This window comes from Aspergillus terreus, genomic scaffold (assembly GCF_000149615.1).
Source record: "Aspergillus terreus NIH2624 scaffold_3 genomic scaffold, whole genome shotgun sequence".
Classification (NCBI taxonomy): domain Eukaryota; kingdom Fungi; phylum Ascomycota; class Eurotiomycetes; order Eurotiales; family Aspergillaceae; genus Aspergillus; species Aspergillus terreus.
The window spans coordinates 370,039-388,963 of NT_165926.1; the positions used below are offsets into that span (position 1 = coordinate 370,039).

General features: G+C 54.8%; 8 protein-coding genes across 8 annotated transcripts; 5 read left to right on the forward strand and 3 right to left on the reverse strand.

Moving 5' to 3' along the window:
- Positions 1-502: 502 nt before the first annotated feature.
- Positions 503-1,643, forward strand: ATEG_02019 (isopenicillin N synthase family dioxygenase; the record flags this gene model as incomplete). The annotated part of the gene is made up of 2 exons (XM_001211197.1): positions 503-580; positions 663-1,643. 2 exons carry the CDS (start codon positions 503-505, stop codon positions 1,641-1,643), a joined length of 1,059 nt encoding a protein of 352 aa, XP_001211197.1.
- A 203-nt stretch (positions 1,644-1,846) lies between these two features.
- ATEG_02020 (SDR family NAD(P)-dependent oxidoreductase) lies at positions 1,847-2,802 on the reverse strand (the record flags this gene model as incomplete). The annotated part of the gene is made up of 2 exons (XM_001211198.1): positions 1,847-2,673; positions 2,730-2,802. The coding sequence occupies 2 exons, from the start codon at positions 2,800-2,802 to the stop codon at positions 1,847-1,849; spliced, it is 900 nt and encodes a 299-aa protein (XP_001211198.1).
- A 1,395-nt stretch (positions 2,803-4,197) lies between these two features.
- Positions 4,198-5,632, forward strand: ATEG_02021 (ferritin-like domain-containing protein; the record flags this gene model as incomplete). Its single annotated transcript, XM_001211199.1, has 2 exons — positions 4,198-4,557; positions 4,604-5,632. The coding sequence occupies 2 exons, from the start codon at positions 4,198-4,200 to the stop codon at positions 5,630-5,632; spliced, it is 1,389 nt and encodes a 462-aa protein (XP_001211199.1).
- Positions 5,633-6,078: 446 nt separating this feature from the next.
- Positions 6,079-6,972, forward strand: ATEG_02022 (uncharacterized protein; the record flags this gene model as incomplete). Its single annotated transcript, XM_001211200.1, has 1 exon — positions 6,079-6,972. One exon carries the CDS (start codon positions 6,079-6,081, stop codon positions 6,970-6,972), a length of 894 nt encoding a protein of 297 aa, XP_001211200.1.
- Positions 6,973-9,974: 3,002 nt separating this feature from the next.
- Positions 9,975-11,950, reverse strand: afeA (adenylate-forming enzyme AfeA; the record flags this gene model as incomplete). The annotated part of the gene is made up of 3 exons (XM_001211201.1): positions 9,975-10,371; positions 10,442-11,574; positions 11,702-11,950. 3 exons carry the CDS (start codon positions 11,948-11,950, stop codon positions 9,975-9,977), a joined length of 1,779 nt encoding a protein of 592 aa, XP_001211201.1.
- A 631-nt stretch (positions 11,951-12,581) lies between these two features.
- On the reverse strand, positions 12,582-12,935 carry ATEG_02024 (uncharacterized protein; the record flags this gene model as incomplete). The annotated part of the gene is made up of 1 exon (XM_001211202.1): positions 12,582-12,935. The coding sequence occupies one exon, from the start codon at positions 12,933-12,935 to the stop codon at positions 12,582-12,584; it is 354 nt and encodes a 117-aa protein (XP_001211202.1).
- A 1,105-nt stretch (positions 12,936-14,040) lies between these two features.
- On the forward strand, positions 14,041-16,221 carry ATEG_02025 (integral membrane protein TmpA; the record flags this gene model as incomplete). Its single annotated transcript, XM_001211203.1, has 2 exons — positions 14,041-15,423; positions 16,207-16,221. The coding sequence occupies 2 exons, from the start codon at positions 14,041-14,043 to the stop codon at positions 16,219-16,221; spliced, it is 1,398 nt and encodes a 465-aa protein (XP_001211203.1).
- Positions 16,222-17,903: 1,682 nt separating this feature from the next.
- ATEG_02026 (putative cell cycle control protein (Cwf23)) lies at positions 17,904-18,835 on the forward strand (the record flags this gene model as incomplete). Its single annotated transcript, XM_001211204.1, has 2 exons — positions 17,904-18,548; positions 18,794-18,835. The coding sequence occupies 2 exons, from the start codon at positions 17,904-17,906 to the stop codon at positions 18,833-18,835; spliced, it is 687 nt and encodes a 228-aa protein (XP_001211204.1).
- Between the last annotated feature and the right edge of the window lie 90 nt (positions 18,836-18,925).

Here is an 18,925-nt window from a genome sequence, read left to right on the forward strand (position 1 = left end):
AGAGTCGGAGTCTCTAGGACACTGCGGAAAGAAGGACAGACAGAATGAGGGAAAGGAAGCGGATAGGGAGGAGAAAAGCAGAAGACATCATATCGTGTCTGCGGAGATGCTGCAGGATTGCCTTGGCGGGATGCGCACTATCCATTATCACCGCGACTATCACGATACTAATCAGATATCCAGATTGATACGGATAAGCATAAAGAGACTATCCGATACGAGGCACATCTGATAGGAGAACCGGCCGTTGCCTTATCACATGGAGAGAGTCTATTTAGCGACCCCGCTCTCCCTGTTTTTCTCGATGATTGTCGCGTTGTTTCATACATCATCATCATCATCCTGGAAGTATACTCCTCGCGGCGGTGTAACCCTCCCCTCTCTGCACGCCACCCCCTCAACTCTCTCCTTCTCTCTTCCCATCTACAGCCACTCCATTGTACCCCGTATCTGTTTCATACTCTTTCTCGATTACATTCTCTCTCCCTCTGTGGTTGCGACCATGGCGGAAGGCAACTTACCCCAGCAGGAATGTCATCCCGTCACCAGCGCCATCGAGAAGGACGATCTCGTCATTCCTGTGAGTCGTCGCCTTCCAGATGCTCTATGGGAGTGCTCTATGGGAGCTATCTTTGTAAAACAATGCCTACTCACACCTACAGATCATCGACTTCGGCCCCTTTCTGAATGGCACCCCCGCGGATAAACACGCGGTCGCCATGTCCGTCATCCACGCATTCAAAACCTCCGGGTTCCTCTATCTCAAAGACCACGGCGTCCCGCCTTCCGTGGTCTCCCGGGTGTTTGGCTCGTCAGCGCGGTTCTTTGCGCGACCCCAGGATCAGAAGGATAGTTTGGGTTGGACCACCCCACAGGCGAACCGTGGTTACGTGAAGACGGGGAAAGAGAAGCTCAGCAGACCCGATCAGGTCGAGGAGGCCGAGTCACTACGCGCGGTGCCGGACATCAAAGAGACCATGGAGATTGGACGCGAAAGCGTCGACGGGCTTCCCAATCGCTGGCCGGATCACTTGGATGATGAGGGGAAGGACTTTAAGGAAACCATGCTTTCGTTCTTTGACATGTGCAAGGCGCTGCATATGGAAGTCATGCGGGCGATTGCCATCGGCATGAACCTGCCCGAGCACTACTTTGACAGCTTTGTCGACCAGGGCGACAATAACCTGCGTCTTCTGCACTATCCCGCCGTCTCGAAAGACGTCTTCCGCAAGAACCCGTCGCAGGTCCGCGCTGGCGAGCATAGTGACTACGGTTCCATCACTCTTTTATTCCAGGATCGTCGAGGTGGCCTTCAGGTTCGCAGTCCAAAGGGCACGTTTGTGGATGCGACGCCCATTGCCGACACGGTCGTTGTGAATGCGGGCGATCTGCTGGCGCGATGGTCCAACGACCTGATCAAGAGTACACGCCATCGGGTCGTCGAGCCGCCCAAGGTCATCGGGGACGAGGACGACATGGATGTCTACCCGGATCGATATAGTATTGCCTACTTTTGCAATCCCAACTTCGACAAGTTTATCGAGGCGATCCCCGGAACGTACGGTGAGGATATCAGCCAAGCAAAATACCCGGGGATCACCGCTGGTGACTATCTCGTCCAGCGGCTCACTGCGACGATCTGATTTCCATTGGCGTATTTTGGATGCATCTCTTATCTGTGGTCTCTTGCGGGCAAGTCACCTGTAATGTCTGAGCGTCATAGCGAATCGCGGCTAGTACAGCACACCTTTCTCAATATTTTATCATCTTTATCATCATAGAAACCCTATACCCCCTAATCTCTACGTCTGCCCTATGTGTGAGTACTGTTTACACATCTCTCCCTCTAATACGTGCACGGCAACTGGGTCAGCCGACCCCCGTCAGTCACCATAATGTTCCCATTCAAATATCCACCCGAAGCACTGGCCATAAAGAGCACCAGGCCGGCCATATCCTCCTCGCTGCCGCCCCGGGTCGCAGGGATCATTTCCCTGGGGAATGACCCATCCGAGATACCCTGGTCATCCTCCTGGAAGTTACTCTGGGACATATCAGAGCGATACAACCCCGGAGCAATTCCGTTCACGCGGATGTCGTGAGGGGCCAAATAAGTTGACAAGATCTTGACCAGCTGGTTGGCCGCCGCCTTGGACAGGTTATACGCCATGCTGAACGGCACCAGTCGGCTGAACCCGGCGATTGAAGTGGTGATGATGACCTGCGCCAATGGCGGGGACATGACGTTCTTCTGCGGGGCCGCCCGACGCTTGTTTGCGGCCTCGAGGAGTGGTAAGAACGCGAGAACGGTATAGAAGGCGCCCGTCACGTTGACATCGAGCGTCTTGTTGAACTCCTCCATCGGGACAGACCAGAGATGGTCGCGGATCTGCGACAATGTCGCCGGAGATCCATCGGCGTTCGTGGGCTTCTTCCCCGATGGGCCGAGGATGCCGCTATTCGCGATCAGGAGATCGACATGGTCGGTCTGCGCGGCGATGGCCTTGTAGGCGGCCTCGAGCGAGTCCTTGGAGGAGACGTCGGCGCGGACGGGGATGATCGTGCCGGGCTTCAACGCGGCAGTCTCCTGCAGAGCTTCCTCACGGCGGCCCAGGATGAAGATCTTGGATGCGCCGTTGGTGGCCAGAGCGGAGGCCATGATCCGGCCCAGGCCTGAATTGTTTCAGCGATGGGTGTGTAAACGTGGGGGTTTGTTTGTCTGTACTTACCGCTTCCTCCCCCCGTGAGGACGACGACCAGGCCCTGGACAGAGAAGAGCTGGGAGGATTGGAGATGGGACATGATGGGCGATTTGAGTCTGCTGGAGAGGAGATTCGGAGAGGGTAGGAGGGAGGGAAGGAGATGGAACGTGGGGTTTCACTTCTGCTGACCGTATCTTCCGTGTGGGGTAGCACAATTGGGGTTCTCCTTATCAGCTGTCATCCCCGACGACAATCACGACATGGATTCTTGTATCGGACATGATCGTCTTCGCCCCACGTCGGCTATACGGAGTATAGATCCCCGTCACTGTTGTCAGGGTATCCGTCGACGACACACTGTGGCACGCTGTCAGACCGTGGATATGGCTCATGGTCACCGCCATGATATAAACGAATGACGATGGCATTTTCCATGACATCCATCCCCTATATCGCCCATCTCCCAAGTTCCGTTGTCATCGACCTCGTCCTTGGGACAGCATTCTTCAACATGGATGTCGATTGTCTTGCTCTTAGGGTTTCTCCCGTCACGGGACGACCGCCTAAGGAAGGCAGATGATTCAGGTCGACCCAAACTTCTCCCACATTCGCTCCCCATACGCCATCAGGTCTTCCGAGATTCCCGAGTTCAACATCGTTCCCAAGTGGCCTGGGATGCACTCCCGTCGTGTCGACCTGTGTGCAGTGTTTACCATCGACCAAGCAGGATACAATCTGTGGTCTTCAACGTCATCGCTTCCTCGGCCAGCCCGATACCCAACAGGGCCAATTGTAACAATACTCCGCTATTATGGCCAGGCTGGATTGTCGCGCCTCGTATGCATTCATAGAGATATCAAAGAGATTGTCTTTGGTCATATTGGTGGACCTCCATGATACGGATGAAGTCACTCGTCCGAATGGCCTGACGCTCCGAGACTTCCAAAGTCCCCTGCTCAGTATGCCAGGCCCTGAATGTGTGTGCCCCTGGATATGCTGCCATGATATGACACGTCCTGTGTCTCATGCATGACGTTTTCCAGACACCGCATACCATACAGGCGTCAGACTAACCCAGTGCTACCCCACATACTCACTGGTCCAAGTTAATTGTATCTTGCAACCACCTATCAAAAACCGTTAGGATATGTTGTGATCTCAAAGACTCGGGATCACCTGGCCCTCTGGCAAAGAGATCTGGGCTGAAAGACGTTTTCGTCCTCCCATTCATCCGGCCGCTTCCAACCGAAACACTACTCTGCTGCAAAATTTTCTATTGTCAGGAACTCGCATTCCAATAAGGAATCTTACTGGTGCCTGGGAGTCTCCTGATTTAAATTAGACACTGCAAGCGTGGGTTCCTTTTAACGATTGCAAATGCCGGGAGTCGCCTATATATTTATGATCCTACGTATCTCTCGTGAAGTCTGAGAGTATCATCTCTGCAACATCTGGGTAAGCTTCCGGTAAAGACAATAAACCCATCAGAGTCGCAATGTCCTGGAACCGATTTCTTCGGCTCAGCGTTTTGAGCTGGCTGCCGTTCGCATTGGCATTGCCTAAAGGCAATGCAACCCCGGCTTTCCCAGTGCCCCCGTCCGCGGTCGTTCATCCGACTTCCCTGCCGCATATTCCCTTCAGTGGCCTCCCAAGCACCACCGGTGCTATCACCGCTCCATCAGTTGGCAGTGGAGTGACTCCCAGCATGGGGGTTGCTCCGACAGCCACAACGTACCCCAGTGACGGGCGGCTCCATGCCCCTCAGCCCGGCCCTTATATCCCGGGCGGTGGTGCAGGAACAAGTGGACAGATCCCCGTTTATCGTCCGCAGAGTGACTTTGACTTTGAGTCTCTGGTACGGTACCTTATGCAGTGTTCTGTTTGCTTTCTAAATAAAGTAGGCCCTTGCACTATACCAAGAGTACATTGAGCTCGACTTGTTCCATGATGGACTGGCTCGTTTCTCCGAGGCCGACTTCACTGCTGCTGGGCTCACTGCCGAGGACCGCTTCTTGATCGAGTTTATGGCCGATCAAGAAGTCGGCCACGCCACCATGTTGACAAATATCCTAGGACCCTTTGCTCCGAAACAATGCATATATGACTACCCCTACACCACCGTGCAGGAATTCATAGACTTCTGCCAGAAGCTTACTCGTTTCGGCGAATCTGGTGTCTACGGGTTCTTGGCGCATTTGGACTCGCGTGAATCAGCAACTCTTCTGCTGCAGTCCATCACCACAGAAGCGCGACAGCAGATGGTCTTTCGGCAATTTGAAGGCCTGTTCCCAATGCCAGTATGGTTCGAAGTGGGAGTACCTCAGTCCTGGGCGTGGACTTTGCTGGCGCCGTATATCAGCTCCTGTCCTCCGGACCAAACCAGACTAGTTTGGCAGAACTTCCCCGGTCTCTCTATTATAAACCAGCCGAATCCCGTCCGCATCAATGCCCAGTCTGCGCAGGGTGAGATCCTTGGAAGTGGCACGAACACTCTGAACAGCTCCAGCGTACCCGCGTCCGATCTCTGTTACAACTCCGACGAGGTGGGTGTTAGTTGCAAGCCCGCTATCACTCGCAACCGAACACAGCCGCTCTCTTACGCTGGTCGTCTGGTGCAGCTGAGCTGGGACCCTCCAGGCAGTCCAGTCGGACCAAACAACAGCTACGTCACGTCAACAATGGCTGGAGCCCCGAAGTTCGTTGCGTGGGTGTCGCAGCTAAATGTGACTTACTCGCCCTTGATTATCTCTGGCAATGGTCGTCAGGGTACAACCACCCAGCCGGATATGTCGACTTATGAGGGTGATCCGGCGATCAATGGCACAATGTTTATTGCCATAACGGACTCTGATCTCTACCTGACGCCGTTCAATCTCAGCTTGATCAATCCTCATGTCGTTGCCGGCCCGGCTTTGTACCAGGCTGGTTGAGGGATACAAAACAGTCTGAGGTATAATGATGGCCAATGGAACAATAATGTTTAATGATGAAACATGTCATTCTCTAACTATCATATTTCTACCTACGTCCAGATTGAATCAAGGTGCCACTTGGATGGTTGGTCTACGTTGTACATTGCTATCTCTTGTTTAATATGGCTCGCGAGCTAATCTCTATACCTAAAATAATGCATTCCATCTTTTAAATATATAGTAATGATTAGTTTCCCTAATTGTGTATGTATTTGTTTGTTCACTGACTGTTTACAGTGGGATATAGATCATGGGTTAACTCCGGTTATATCCGGAGGCGGTGATAGGTGTAGCTGTCCATCTCCAACTTTCTTCCACACGACATCAAAAAACCATCCGTCATCTCGTCCACGCCACATCATCGATTCCCTATTTCGATCGAATTATTTGAGTTGAATAGCACCATGGATCCTCCCAGAAACCGGAAACAACGACGAGCTGCTACGGCCGCCTCGCAGACAGACTCCTTCGATCCGTCCTCTATCCCGATGGCTCATCCACCCCGAACACCGAAACGAGATACACAGGGGAAAACGCTTGTCGATATCATCTCAGAACGGCAAGCTGAACTTTTGGGGAAAGTCGACGGGGATACTGGCTCGAAACGCGAACCACAGCTTGTCACGATTGATCCAGCATCAGGCAAGATCTCTGGCATGGACGCAACGGAATTCGATGCCTCAAGCTTGGGAAGGATGCGAAACGGACACACCGATACAAATGGGAATGAAGATACCGGGAAAGAACAGCATGATAAAAACAACGACGATGATTCGGAAGCGCCAATCCCACCGTTGATCGACACGATTCTGCTCTCAGTGCCGCTGACGACTCTCCATATGACATTGGCCTACCTCGCGGCCCATCAGTATGCAGAAACCATCCAGCTGGACAGTATCCTGCGTGAATCGATATTCGTCGCCTTTCCTATATTGACTCTGATGATCCATCTCGCCCACGGTCATATCATGTCTTTCCCTGGAGATGCCGTCTCGCAGTCCAACACAATATCTCTCTTCCCCTGGAGCCGAGATAAGCTCTCGATTTCATTCCTTCGAAAGCTCCTTTTCCCGCCTTCGCTCCGGACCATGACATTCCTTCCTCTCGCCGTTCTGCTCGGGGTTAAACTGATGGTCATGACTAATGAGGAGCCCTACTATGCTGTCATGAAACGGGCCCCTGCAATCGGCACGCTCTGGGTATGGAGCATCCTCGAAATTCAGGTGGGAGCAGCTATTCTGGGCGCACTGGGGCCCTTGATTTGGGGTGTGTGGTGGAAGGGGTATGGCATTCTCTGAATCGGGTAGGCCGGCTTGTTGTCGGCACGAACACGAAGACACCGTAACCAAAGGATGTGTACGGCACAGACTCGTCCTGCCTTTCAATCAGGACTATTGCTCGTACCGAGACTCGCCGACTTTCGAATTCATGCAAGAGAGACAGCATGTTACGACATGCCCCGGTCTGGTGGGCATATACGGACGCTCTCTGCCCTCCAATCAGTTAGTGCTGGGACTGAACTGCACCACGCGCAATGAATGTAGTGTCTTACAAGTTCGACTTGTTTTCATCGGTCCAGTTATGCTGGAACAGACACGGCCCGTCCTAGCATGAACGTGAAGAACTCGACGGCCGTTCTTTATCGAATACGTCTATGTTACACATAGGCCGCCATCTCGACTGCGCTACCGATCAGTCATCAGATACGAGGTGACACAGGAACAAACAATGCTGCAGCCCAGTCTTCATACCTACTTTTAGATGAATTTCACAAACCCGTTGCACTTGTACTACGTTGAACTGCCATGTGTTGAGCTTTGATTCGGATGCTTCTATGATTAGGCTGTGATCGAAATTGTGCCTCAGGCCTGGCTGCGGCATGGAAGGTGAACGGTCCGTCCTGGTCCTGGTATTGTGTCACCCGCCCATGGACAAGGGCATCGGCATTTGGTGCCCTCGCTGCGTCGAGGACCGGCCTCTGTCCCTGCTCTTCCAGTGTTCCTTGGCTCCGCACAGCGGCTGGTAGGATGACGCATCTATGAGAAATCGTAATGAGTATCATAGCTGACGTACTACTAGGTGATAGTCCACGAGCTCCGAATGGGCATCAGTGCAGGGCGTCTTCAGATCCAGACATGCCTATCACATGTGAGGAAGCTGTTCTCGCAACAACTTTCCTGAACTTTCTCCCGCCACCTGCAAGGGCTTCCATTGCCCCGAGACAATATTGAGCCCATGTTCAGCTTCGACCCCTCCATGTCGCCGTGGATCCTGCGTGATCGTCGTGGGTGGGTGTGTATGTCTTCGCACGAACAAGAAGTTGCGAATGCCAACCTCTATCCACTAGAGTTTCGTCAGCTGGGCACACCAGGTGCCGGGGATCGAAACCCAGATCCCGGTCTCCACAAGCTCGATCCCCCACTCTCGTGGGAAGATAATCGGTGATAGTCCGCACCGATAGCGTTACCACATAGGAGGGGAAGAGGGGAAGTAAGGGACCACCGTATGAGTGGCGAGCACCTGGACGGACGATCTCGGACGCCGATGGAGACGGGAGATGAAGATCTAGATCTGAGCGATCCAGCAGGAACGTCACAAGACAACGGCCCAATAATCAGGCCCAGCGAAGGGGCTTGCACGAGTGACAGCTGAACGACAGTCGTACCACCTTCTGTACTGGGTAGGCGATGGAGCCAGATCGATGGTGGCTTGACAGGATATAGTCCCCGACGATGGTATGCACGTCCATCTCGATCTTCAGCCCCGTGGGACCGGACAGCCTTCTGTGACAGCCGATCACAGAGGCGGTCGTCTGTGCTTGATTGGGTGGACCAGGAAATTCGAGCAAATATGATAGATCAATCTTCACGTTCATCTATGCGATCCACCAGCGTTCAGCCAGCCCATGGCCTGTGGCTGTGCGTGGCTGTACATGGCTGTGCTGCGCCACAGATTAGATTGGGTGCATGAACTATCGACCAAAGCATCACGAACTATTTGCAACTAGCCGAGGCACCCACAATGCACCGCAAAAGCAATATGCCAATTCTTCCAAGGGAGAATCAGGCCTACAAGAAACCGAAAAGAAGGAGGCCAACTTTCCAGCCCCGGTGATACACGTAGGCCTAAACATGAGCATGACCCATGGGACAGCGATCTTCAATCTGACGTCGCGATCCTTGGTTCACCCCAGTGACTATTGGGCGATCCCCCGTTGGCAGCGATATAGTTTTTCGATAATGCCTTGACAGGTCAGGATAATGCGATTCAACCATGGAAGCAGGAAGAATAATCGCATTGACATCTGTCACTGATCGATCAGCGCCAGATCATCGCTCGGGCTCTCTTTCCATTTTGATGAACTTTTTTTTTTTTTTCGAAATATTGGGTCCTGTCTAACGGACGCAAGGCACCTCGCTTAGCAATTCACATGTCCACATCGCAATAGCGGCCATCATGCCACGATTTTCAAATGCCAAATGCAGCACGGTCATACGCGGAATGCGCCGCAATTCACTGCGCCGCAAGCCTCCGGACATCGGCCCGTGTAGATGCGAGTCCCACCATAGAGAGGCGGCCATGCACCGCCTGTTCGAACCGTGTCCTTACTATAATCTGACAGATGCAGCATCTCCGCCCCCGGGCGAACTTTTCAGGATTTTACGGAGTACTGTGTCTGTCAATCTACACGGTGTACATGATGTATGATGTAGGTATGTATGCATGCATATAACGACTGGACAGGGAACAGGGATGTTGGCTGCCCGACGATGACAGCGCGGCAGAACCCCATGGTTCTGGACGGCAACGTCGACCATACAGGAGACATGACATGACATGGCATTGCGTCGCATGGCATGGCATAAGCATCCCGGGATCCGAACAAGGAATGCAGGGGAAATCATGGCGAACCCAAGCCTATCCCGGCAAGGCCCGGAGGCGTTCGTCCGCTAGTGCTGAGACGGCGCGACGCAGGCGTGTCTCCAACGGGAAAGGATCCGTCGGCCGCAGCAAATAGAGTAGGCGATGCGGATCTAATCCCGGACGGCGTGGAGCTAAAGGAAGAACGCTGGGTCATTGACTGGAACCAGAATATACAATAATACTATAGTTGACTGTCATTAATGCATATCGCCCATCCCTCCCACCCGTTGAGTCCGTCCAGAATAATCATAATCGCTCAACACCTTATCTCCGGAAGCCCAACCCCAAACTCCAGCGCCAACGCCAGCCCGACACCGCAAAGACAGAAACGCCGAGACACAGAAACGAAAAGCGGGCAAAGAACTGCACACACGAATTAGCTAGTTACACGAGGAATGCGCCCCTGGTGCATCAAGCCCACCCCGTGGAGACTAGCGCCCTTGAACCGCGCTAGCAGCGACGACACAATCTCGCGGTAGGTGTTCATCTGCGTCAGCTTGAACCGTTGGATTTTCCCGCTGGCCGTGCGCGGGATCTCCTCGACGAAAATAATCCCGCCGTCGAGCGCCTTGTAGCTGGCCAATCGCCGCCGCGAGAACAGGTACACCTCTTCCGCCGTCAGCCGGCTGCCCGCCGGCCCCTTGGCGCGCACGATAAATGCTCGAGGCACCTCGGTACTGCCGTCGCGCGAGGTGACCCCGGTCACGGCGGCGTCTTCGATACCGGGGTGCTGGAGGAGCACCGCTTCCAGCTCGGCTGGTGCGACTTGCCATCTGCATAAATTAGCGTCTTTCTCGTTCCCTGTCTTTGGGTTTGTTCGCTCTAGGCGAGGGCTGGACTTACCCTCGGACCTTGATCAACTCCTTGGTCCGTCCGACAATATAGTACAGCCCGTTACTCACGTATGCCACGTCGCCGGTGCGGAACCACCCCTGCGCATCCTTTGCGTCGCTGCGGCCCTTGTAGCCCGTCAGGACGCCGTCCCCGCGCACGTAGAGTTCACCGGGCTGGTTCTGGTCCAGGATGATGCGACCGTCCTGGCCGACCAATCGCACGTCGTAGCCCGGGAGCAGCCGTCCGATGCTCGCCGCGTGGCCGTGCTCGCCGTACCGGTTCTGGAAGATCACGCCCACCTCCGTCATGCCCCAGAGCTGGGCGGCGAGCGCGCCCGGGTGGAGCAGCTCGCCGAACTGCTGCATCGAGGCGCCGTCGATGGGTGCGCCGGCCACGCCCACGTAGCGCAGCGACGCCATGTAGTCCGCCACGGGCAGGTTGCAGCGATTGAACGCGTGGATCATTGCCGGCACCATGTACGTCTCGGTGATCTGGTACTGGAAGACGGCCGAGACAAACTGCGTCAGGTCGAAGCGCGACAGCACGTACAGCGGCTGGCCGTAGCGGATGGGCTGGATGTGCGCCCAGAGGGCGCCGAAGAGATGGAACATGGGCAGCGACAGCAGCCGCGTCACATGGTAGGGGACATCATAATGGATACTGAGGTGGTGGGAGATGATGGCGTGGTGCGAGAGGATGGCGGCCTTCGGAAGACCCCCGGTACCGCTGGTGGAGAACATGGCGGCGGGCGTGGCCTTTGCAATGGCCGCACTATTGAACGAGACCCAGTCGTTCTCGCCGTAGGCAAGGAGGTGCGCGAAGTTGAGAAAGCCCGGGTCCGGCCCACCGGCGGTCGGCAGGTATGGCGCGTTAGCTGCAGCATAGCCCAGAGGACCGGCGAGCAGGAGGTTCGTGATGTGGTCCGGGGCGGACTCGTCCAGCAGGACCACCTGGCTCGGGAGCATGCCGCGGGTGGCCGACACATTGAGGACGGTGGGGAGGGCATCGCGCGAGGTGATGATCAGCTTGGGTTCTGCCAATTGCAGAATATGCTCGAGTTCCTGAGGTTGACTGCGCGGGTTGGAGCCCATGAACACACCGCCGGCGCCGATAACGCTGAAAAAGAGTGCGGGGTATATGATCTACGAAAGAGAGGTGTGAGTAAGAAAGCTAAGAGAGAGAGAAAGTGGGACCGTGGAAGAGACGAGAAGAGGGGCATGGGGGGGGGCAGGACGGCAGAGAGATACGGTGTAGATGAGTGAGGCTTACATTGTTCCCCAAGTGGACCAGCACACAATCGCCCCGTTGCACATGGTGCGCCTTCAGACCTGCAATCAGGGTGCGCACCAGGAGACGAAAATGCTGTGCACTGAGCCATCGCGAAGGGTCTTCGGCGTCAATGAGCAACGGTCGCGTCTCATCATAGCGAGTCGGGCCGTGGAAGGCAAAAGTCAACAAGTCGGTGTAGTGGCCGTGGTCCGGCATTGGGGGTGCCAAGGAGGACTCCCAGAGACCCATCATTGAGTAATTCTAGGAGGCAGGGTGGAAACGATCAGGGAGAACTGGGAATTAGGGTTAGGGGAGGCTAGGGACGATGGAGATGGAGAGCACGGAGTAGAGAGGGAAAAAAAAGACACCACAATGCGAGAGGGAAACCCTCCATGATAAATAAATCCCCATCATGACAATAGCACTGGTTTTTGTCATGCTGGAGACAGCTCTCTTCCTTAGGATTAGGAATTCCAGTTTCCTGGGATGAGCCCCCCGATGATTTGGAATTTTTAGGGCCGTGGCGCACACCCGACACATCGTCTCTCCGCTCAGATCGGAGCGCTGATCCCAACGACGCTTGCGCCTAGTTTGGCGAATCGAAGGGCGCGCGACGATCTGGATCGATCGCAGCGTGTGGGTCGGCTATCGAGGGAGGCCCAGGCGAAGAAAAGAAAAAGCAAAGCCGTCGTGCGAACAGGTCCCGTCAAGTTCCCGAACTAGGGCTCATGATCACCTGTCCCCATAACTTAAACCCATCTCGGACAGCCTTCAGCCCGAGTCGATCTCGCCAGGGCGTGCTCAACGGCTCCCATTGGGTCATGGCTGTATCTGCACGATCGTCCCATTGTCCCTCGGTCATCCTGCAGACTCGCGGTGTCTATTGGGCGCGGCTGAAGATGCTAGCACCTTTGTCCACCACGAGCGAGGTCGGCTGGGATGGCGAGCTAGTGCTGAACCATATGCACGTCCGGGCTCTCTTGGGAAGCCCATTCCCTGTTCGCAGCCGTCCGGCCCATTCTCGATGTGCGCAAGTGTCAATCTCGGTCCCAAGGGAACGAACAGTCCCCACTGATGGACCCATACCCGGGCTGACGTCTGCTATTCGGGGCCCTGGAACCTCGTGCATGAAGGCCAGCCGTCCATCAGAGGGATTGTCTTCCCTGGAGGAATGCGGTGACCATGCTACCCCGCTCGCTAACCTGGTCATGGCGGAGTGGGTAAAGACAACCATGTCGATGATTCATGGCTGGTGGTGGCATGGTGCCATTGTGGCCGGTTTCGCTTGTCGGGTCTTCAGATGAACGTAGCATGAACCCCTCTCTGCAGGTGACCCAACTGATCCAATTAATCCCACTGATCCGCTTTTTTTGCGCCTTTTTGCGCTCCCGCAAAAATAAAAGATAGATAGAAAAAAAGCAAGGCATCTGTGCGTCCCGCATGAACTGGAGTATACCAGCCGAGCCTGTCAATCCACCATACAGAGTAGATCCCTCTACCCACCTGCGAATCCCGACTATCCATCGTATTCCCTGGGTTTCGCGGCCATTGGGTTCACTGCCCGGTGGAGCTGCGTGTGGCGATGGGTTCGTTCGACTCGAACGCTTGGTGTTAGCGTCACTTGTAGAACCCTGGCCAGGCTGCAGCTCTGCTCGAAAAGGCAATAGCTTGCCGGGCTCCAGTTACCTGGACCATTCAGCCCACCGCGCATTATCGCTGGAGTCGGGGACCACGGGACGAGAGACGGGACGTCCGCAGCTCCAGACTCGATCCATTGGCTCTGATATACCAGATCCGGCGGAGGAGCAGCTGAAGTGAGGCAGACATGATGCCATCCCTAGTTGCTCATTGGCAAAGGCCGGCGCAGACTAGCATTGCGGAACCGGGTCCCGCCAGATAGTTACATTCATCTGACTTCGTCATGCAAAGTGGGATGGATGGTTGAAACCGACAGTCACCCGAGGTGCATTGGTCTGCATTCCACTTGCGAGCTGGAGACGGAGGATTGCAGGCTATTGGCGCATGGTCTATCCCGATCTGTTCATGTACGTCCATCTCGCCGGAAGTATCCCGTGGGAGCCTGCGCCTCGGATGTCATTGTGCGTGGGACTCAAAAGAGACATGTGCCCTGCTCGGTGACTTGTGGGAGTACAAGGCGTCCAACCATTCTTGCTTGATTGCTGCGGTATCCTGGACCTGGTCTCTGTCAATTCCATTGTACCTGCCGTTGTACCTGAGTCGGACGCACAGCCGTTAGCATCCATACTGGGTGATTCCCTGTCCTCTTTCTTCTTATTCTCTCTCCACTTCCTCTCTGGGTAACAGTTGCCCTCACCGCCATGTCACTATCCGAAAAGAATGTTGTCTCTATACCTCCTCCTGCCAGGTGTGCATCGGGGTCGACCAGCCCTACCAATAGCACACTGGCCGGCAGCGAGAATGCAATTCCTCCGAGCTTGTCTGAAAAGCTCCAAAAGCCTTCCCCACGGGAGAGTGAGCTCTTTGACCTTGAGGCTCAGACATACAAGAAGCAGAAGTTTGCCTTCATCCGGTATACCATCTTGGATATCTACCGGCGGCTCTTCTCGCTGGTGTTTCTGGCCAATGTCGGCGTGTTCGTTGCCATCATGACCACAGACCGCAAGCTTCTGGCATTGGTGAACGCCACCGCGGGTAACTTGATGGCCTGTGGACTGGCACGCCAGCCGTTGGTGGTGAACACTATCTTCTTCGTTGTCTGCTCGATACCTCGGTGGGCCCCACTGCGCCTGCGTCGTATTGCCTGCAAGGTATATCATTATGGCGGCGTACACAGCGGCTGCGGCGTTGCCTCGTTCGTGTGGTACGCTGGCTTTGTCGGCTTGATGTCCAAGGAGTTTTGGGCTCCAGCGACAGAAATGTCCATTATCTCCGTCACGCCCGTCATCCTGGCGTACATTATCCTGGTGTTCCTGCTGGCCATCATTGTCGTGGCTTATCCGGCGTTCCGCTTCAAACGGCACGATTACTTTGAGCTGACCCATCGGTTCTCGGGGTGGCTCATTGTCGCGTTGTTCGTGATTCTGCTGCTGGTGTTTGCCGACGAGGCGAGCCGGGCCGCCGGCCAACCGCTCGGGCGCTTCCTGATCGAACTCCCTGCATTCTGGTTCCTGATGGTCACGGTGGTGGCCATCGTCCACCCGTGGGTCTTCCTCCGCAAGGTCAAGGTGCAACCGGAGTATCTCTCCCCGCACGCCGTGCGTCTCCATATGGACCACACGACCACGACGTTCGGCAAGGGCATCCAGCTCGCCACGCACCCGCTTCAAGACTGGCACGGGTTCGCCACGTTCCCGGACCCAGACGGCAAGTCGTTCTCGTGCCTGGTGTCCAAGGCCGGCGACTGGACCTCGGCGTGCATCAAGAACCAGCCGACGCATCTGTGGAAGCGGGGAGTGCTGATCTATGGGTTCGCCTATGTGATGCGGGTGTACAAGCGCGTGGTGGTTGTCACGACGGGGTCCGGCATTGGCCCCTGCCTCTCCTTCCTGGGTGACGACAACCGTCCGGACCTGCGCGTGGTGTGGCAGACCCGCGCGCCGGGACGGACGTATGGACCGAAGATCCTCGATCTGGTGAAGCAAATGGACCCGGACCCGGTGATCATCGATACAAACTCATCGGGACGCACGGACATGGTGCCGATCATCCGGCAGCTGGTCAAGGAGCATGATGCGGAGGCAGTATGTGTGATTAGCAACCCGATTGTGACGAAGAAGGTGGTGTATGAGCTGGAGTCGACAGGGGTGCCGGCATTTGGACCGATTTTTGACTCTTGATTGCTGGTGTGTCTTGTTTTGTAAAAGAACTAGATTTGTTTGTTTGGTTGCGTTGGGGCGTTATTGATTAGCGATTGTTTCTGTTTCTGATCTGGAGTTTGGGAGAAGATGTTGTTTTGTTGGTGGGGGAGAGAGAGGGAAGATGTTGCTCAATACCCCAGTCACGTTATATGTTGCCTCTTGTATATGATATGTTTGTTCTCACCTGACTTGAATCAACGCACCTGTCCGCCTTTGCCTGGTTGCCTCTGTCTTTAACGAATAACAACTGCCTTTCCATAACATCTGTGGATTGCTGTGTAACGTACGCCTTCAACAGGCCACTTGCGGCCGTCATAGTTGGCCGTTGGGCGGGACAGTGTGACAGGTCACTTTTTCATACATCCCACTCTCTGCCAATCGCATCGCCTGTTGGGGGGTTGTTGGTTCTTGGAGATTTATAACAGTAGTAACTGTTTGTATAAGAGGGGAATATAAGACGAGCTCTATCATGGTAGAGTGTCAAGTGTAATGGTCTATGCAGTAGATACTAGGTACTATTCGATATGTAGAGGGACGTCGCTCTACAACCTTTGAATATATATATAATTGTAAAGAACTGGCTTTGTATCATGTGTCTACTAAATATAATATACGTCTCGAGTATATATATGCTAGGGAAACATGCCAACTCTACAACATGGTAAGTGTGAGATCGGATGAAAGGACAAGGTATTTATATACCCACTTCAACATCCAGCAAAACATACACTACATATCTTCTAAATAAAGGAACCCAGTCAACGCATGGTATTAATATATTAATATCTGTCTACGACAACCTCAGGGGACAATCATCCGGAACCCAATCGAACTAGTCCGATCCTCCGTCTCCCGCATTTGCATTCCGGAAACAGTGATATAGCTTCCTCCAAGAAGTCTATAATCACGGGCAAAATGACTCGATAACATGAGGACGTGTCCCCAACCATCGTGGTCTCAACAGAATCCTCCCAGCTCAGTCTTCAGATAAATCTCCCGAATGTTTTCATGACCTTTCCAAGATGCCTGTCGGAGTATTGTCCTCTATGCGACACGTCACGACAAGTGCCATGGCCTGGACAGCAAGATAGAGCTTGCCGCGTTCTGCACCATTCTCCAGTCAATGACGGGGTCGGCCTTCGTGGATGATCGGTGTCCACGGTTGAATGTATGTAGTACGATTCTAATGCATGACGCGAAGCACTACCATCCGGCCATAATGGGGCGACGCTTGTCAGAGATGTTTCATCCACGTTGGGTTTGTCAATTCGACGTCTTTTGGATGGCGTTCCATTCTGGTCCCGACTAACGGGCTGTGTAGACGTTGACCGTTTACTCAGACCCTGAAGGGTCATTGCAAGGGATGACAGAAAGACAGAATGTCTGAATCGTCATCTGTAGAATGGGCTCGTTCAAGTATAATCAGAGTTGCCTGCTGTCTCCCAGCAGACTGTTTCAGTGCATCTAGATCCATATCAGGTAGTCATCAAAACCAGGAAACAAGATCGGCAGTAAACACAGCAGGTCGCCAATGTATGCTCTCCAAGGCACCAGCCTTCATACCCGGCTTTCCACGCTTAGTCTCATAGAAGCACTCGGAGGCGGCCTTTGGGTAATGTTGACGAGCGGGTAGCTCCCTCGAGCATCGTAGTTTGCGCCTTCGACAGGAGTTGCATGCGCGTCCAACTTGCGACACGTTCTCAAAGCAATCTTCCTTATTTCTGGCGGGGCACTTAGAGCCAGAGTGCGCAGTGCTGTAAATGAGGGAAGATGAAGCCCGGAGACCGGTAGATTTGGGACTGGCAGGAAGTAGGCCGAAGCCGGACAATCCCCCGCAATTCCGACCATGGCAAATAACGAGCATAATCCAGTTACCAAGCTAGTACCGTCAAAGAGAGACTGAAGGCCTATCAGGCTGGTTGGTACCTTGAGGTTTCGTTTCTGATCCTTCCATCATAGAGAAAGACACTCGTAATGTTGGGTGGGCGTCGATGGCGCATGGCTGCAGAAGTTGGCGCCACTCTGATCTGTTAGCCGATACAAATCCCCTGTCAACAGAATCATTTCCGATAGTCTTGCAAGAAGGTCGTGTGATTGTATATAGAGATGTGCGTTCAAGAATGCGCGGTAGCAAGAAAAGAAGTATAAACCTCGGCAGCAACACCTATCCGTATCGGGAAACTCTCCGCCACCGCCTTACGCCGATTTCTCCAAGTCGCAACCAACTCTCCATCTCAGATTTCTTCATCAACATCCACGCCAGGATCACCTCGATCTAGGCCATCACTCTTTTGCATTCCACTTTCAAATACCCCCGTACTATCTTTACACCCACAAACCATTACACACGAAACACCGCCACCATGCCGAACGACGACCTCAAGGCCCACGCGGCCTCACAGGAAGACTTCTACGCGCTGCTGGACATCCCCGCCGCCGCCGGGGAGAACGAGATCCGACGCGCCTACCGCCGCACCGCGCTCAAGTACCACCCGGACAAAATCGCCAACCCGACTCCCGCCGACCTCGACAAGTTCCATCTCCTGCAGATCGCCTACGATGTGCTCTCGGACCCGGCCATCCGCCAGCTGTACGACAATGCGCGGGAGGCGCGCCAGCGCAAGCAGCGTGAGCGCGACATGATGGACGCCGCGAAGCGGAAGATGCGCGAGGACCTGGAGGCGCGGGAACGCGCCGGTGCGGCGGGGGCGGGGGCCGGCGTGCAGCGTGGCGTGAAGAGGCCGTGGATGGGTGCGGGCACGGATGACACGGATGCGGAGGAGAAGTTGCAGCGCGAGATTGAGCGGATTGCGGAGGATGGGCGTCGGCGCCGGCGGGAGGTCGAGGAGCAGTTGAAGCGTGCGGCTGATGAAGAAGAGCAACGGCTGAAGCAGGAAGAGGAGGAGGCGAAGCGGGCGGCGGATCGGAGTAGCCAGCGGGTGGATCGGTCGCGCGAGGGAGGCGGATCGAATGTGCCTGAGCTGGAGCGCGCGGTGAAGGTGCGCTGGGTGCGCGACGGCCGCGGGCTTGATCTCGACCAGGACCGGTTACGGGCTTTGCTTGCGCCGTTTGGGAACGTTGAGACTGTGCTGATGCGGAAGGACAAGCGTCAGCGGATCGGGGAGGGGCGCGAAAAGAAGACCGTGGCGACGGGCGTGGTGATATTCTCGTCCATCGTCAGTGCCCATGCGGCGGTCTTGGACAGCGAGAAGAAAATTCGCCAGAGCCTGGGCCAGTCTGACAGTGACTGGAGTGTTGTGGATTCGGTGTCATGGGCTTTAGGGACCCAGCCTGATCTCGATAACGCCCGTGCTGAATCGTCGCCATCCGGGCAGGACGAGACGCCCTCTACGTCAACTGCTGAACCCGCAGCGTCAGCGCCGCC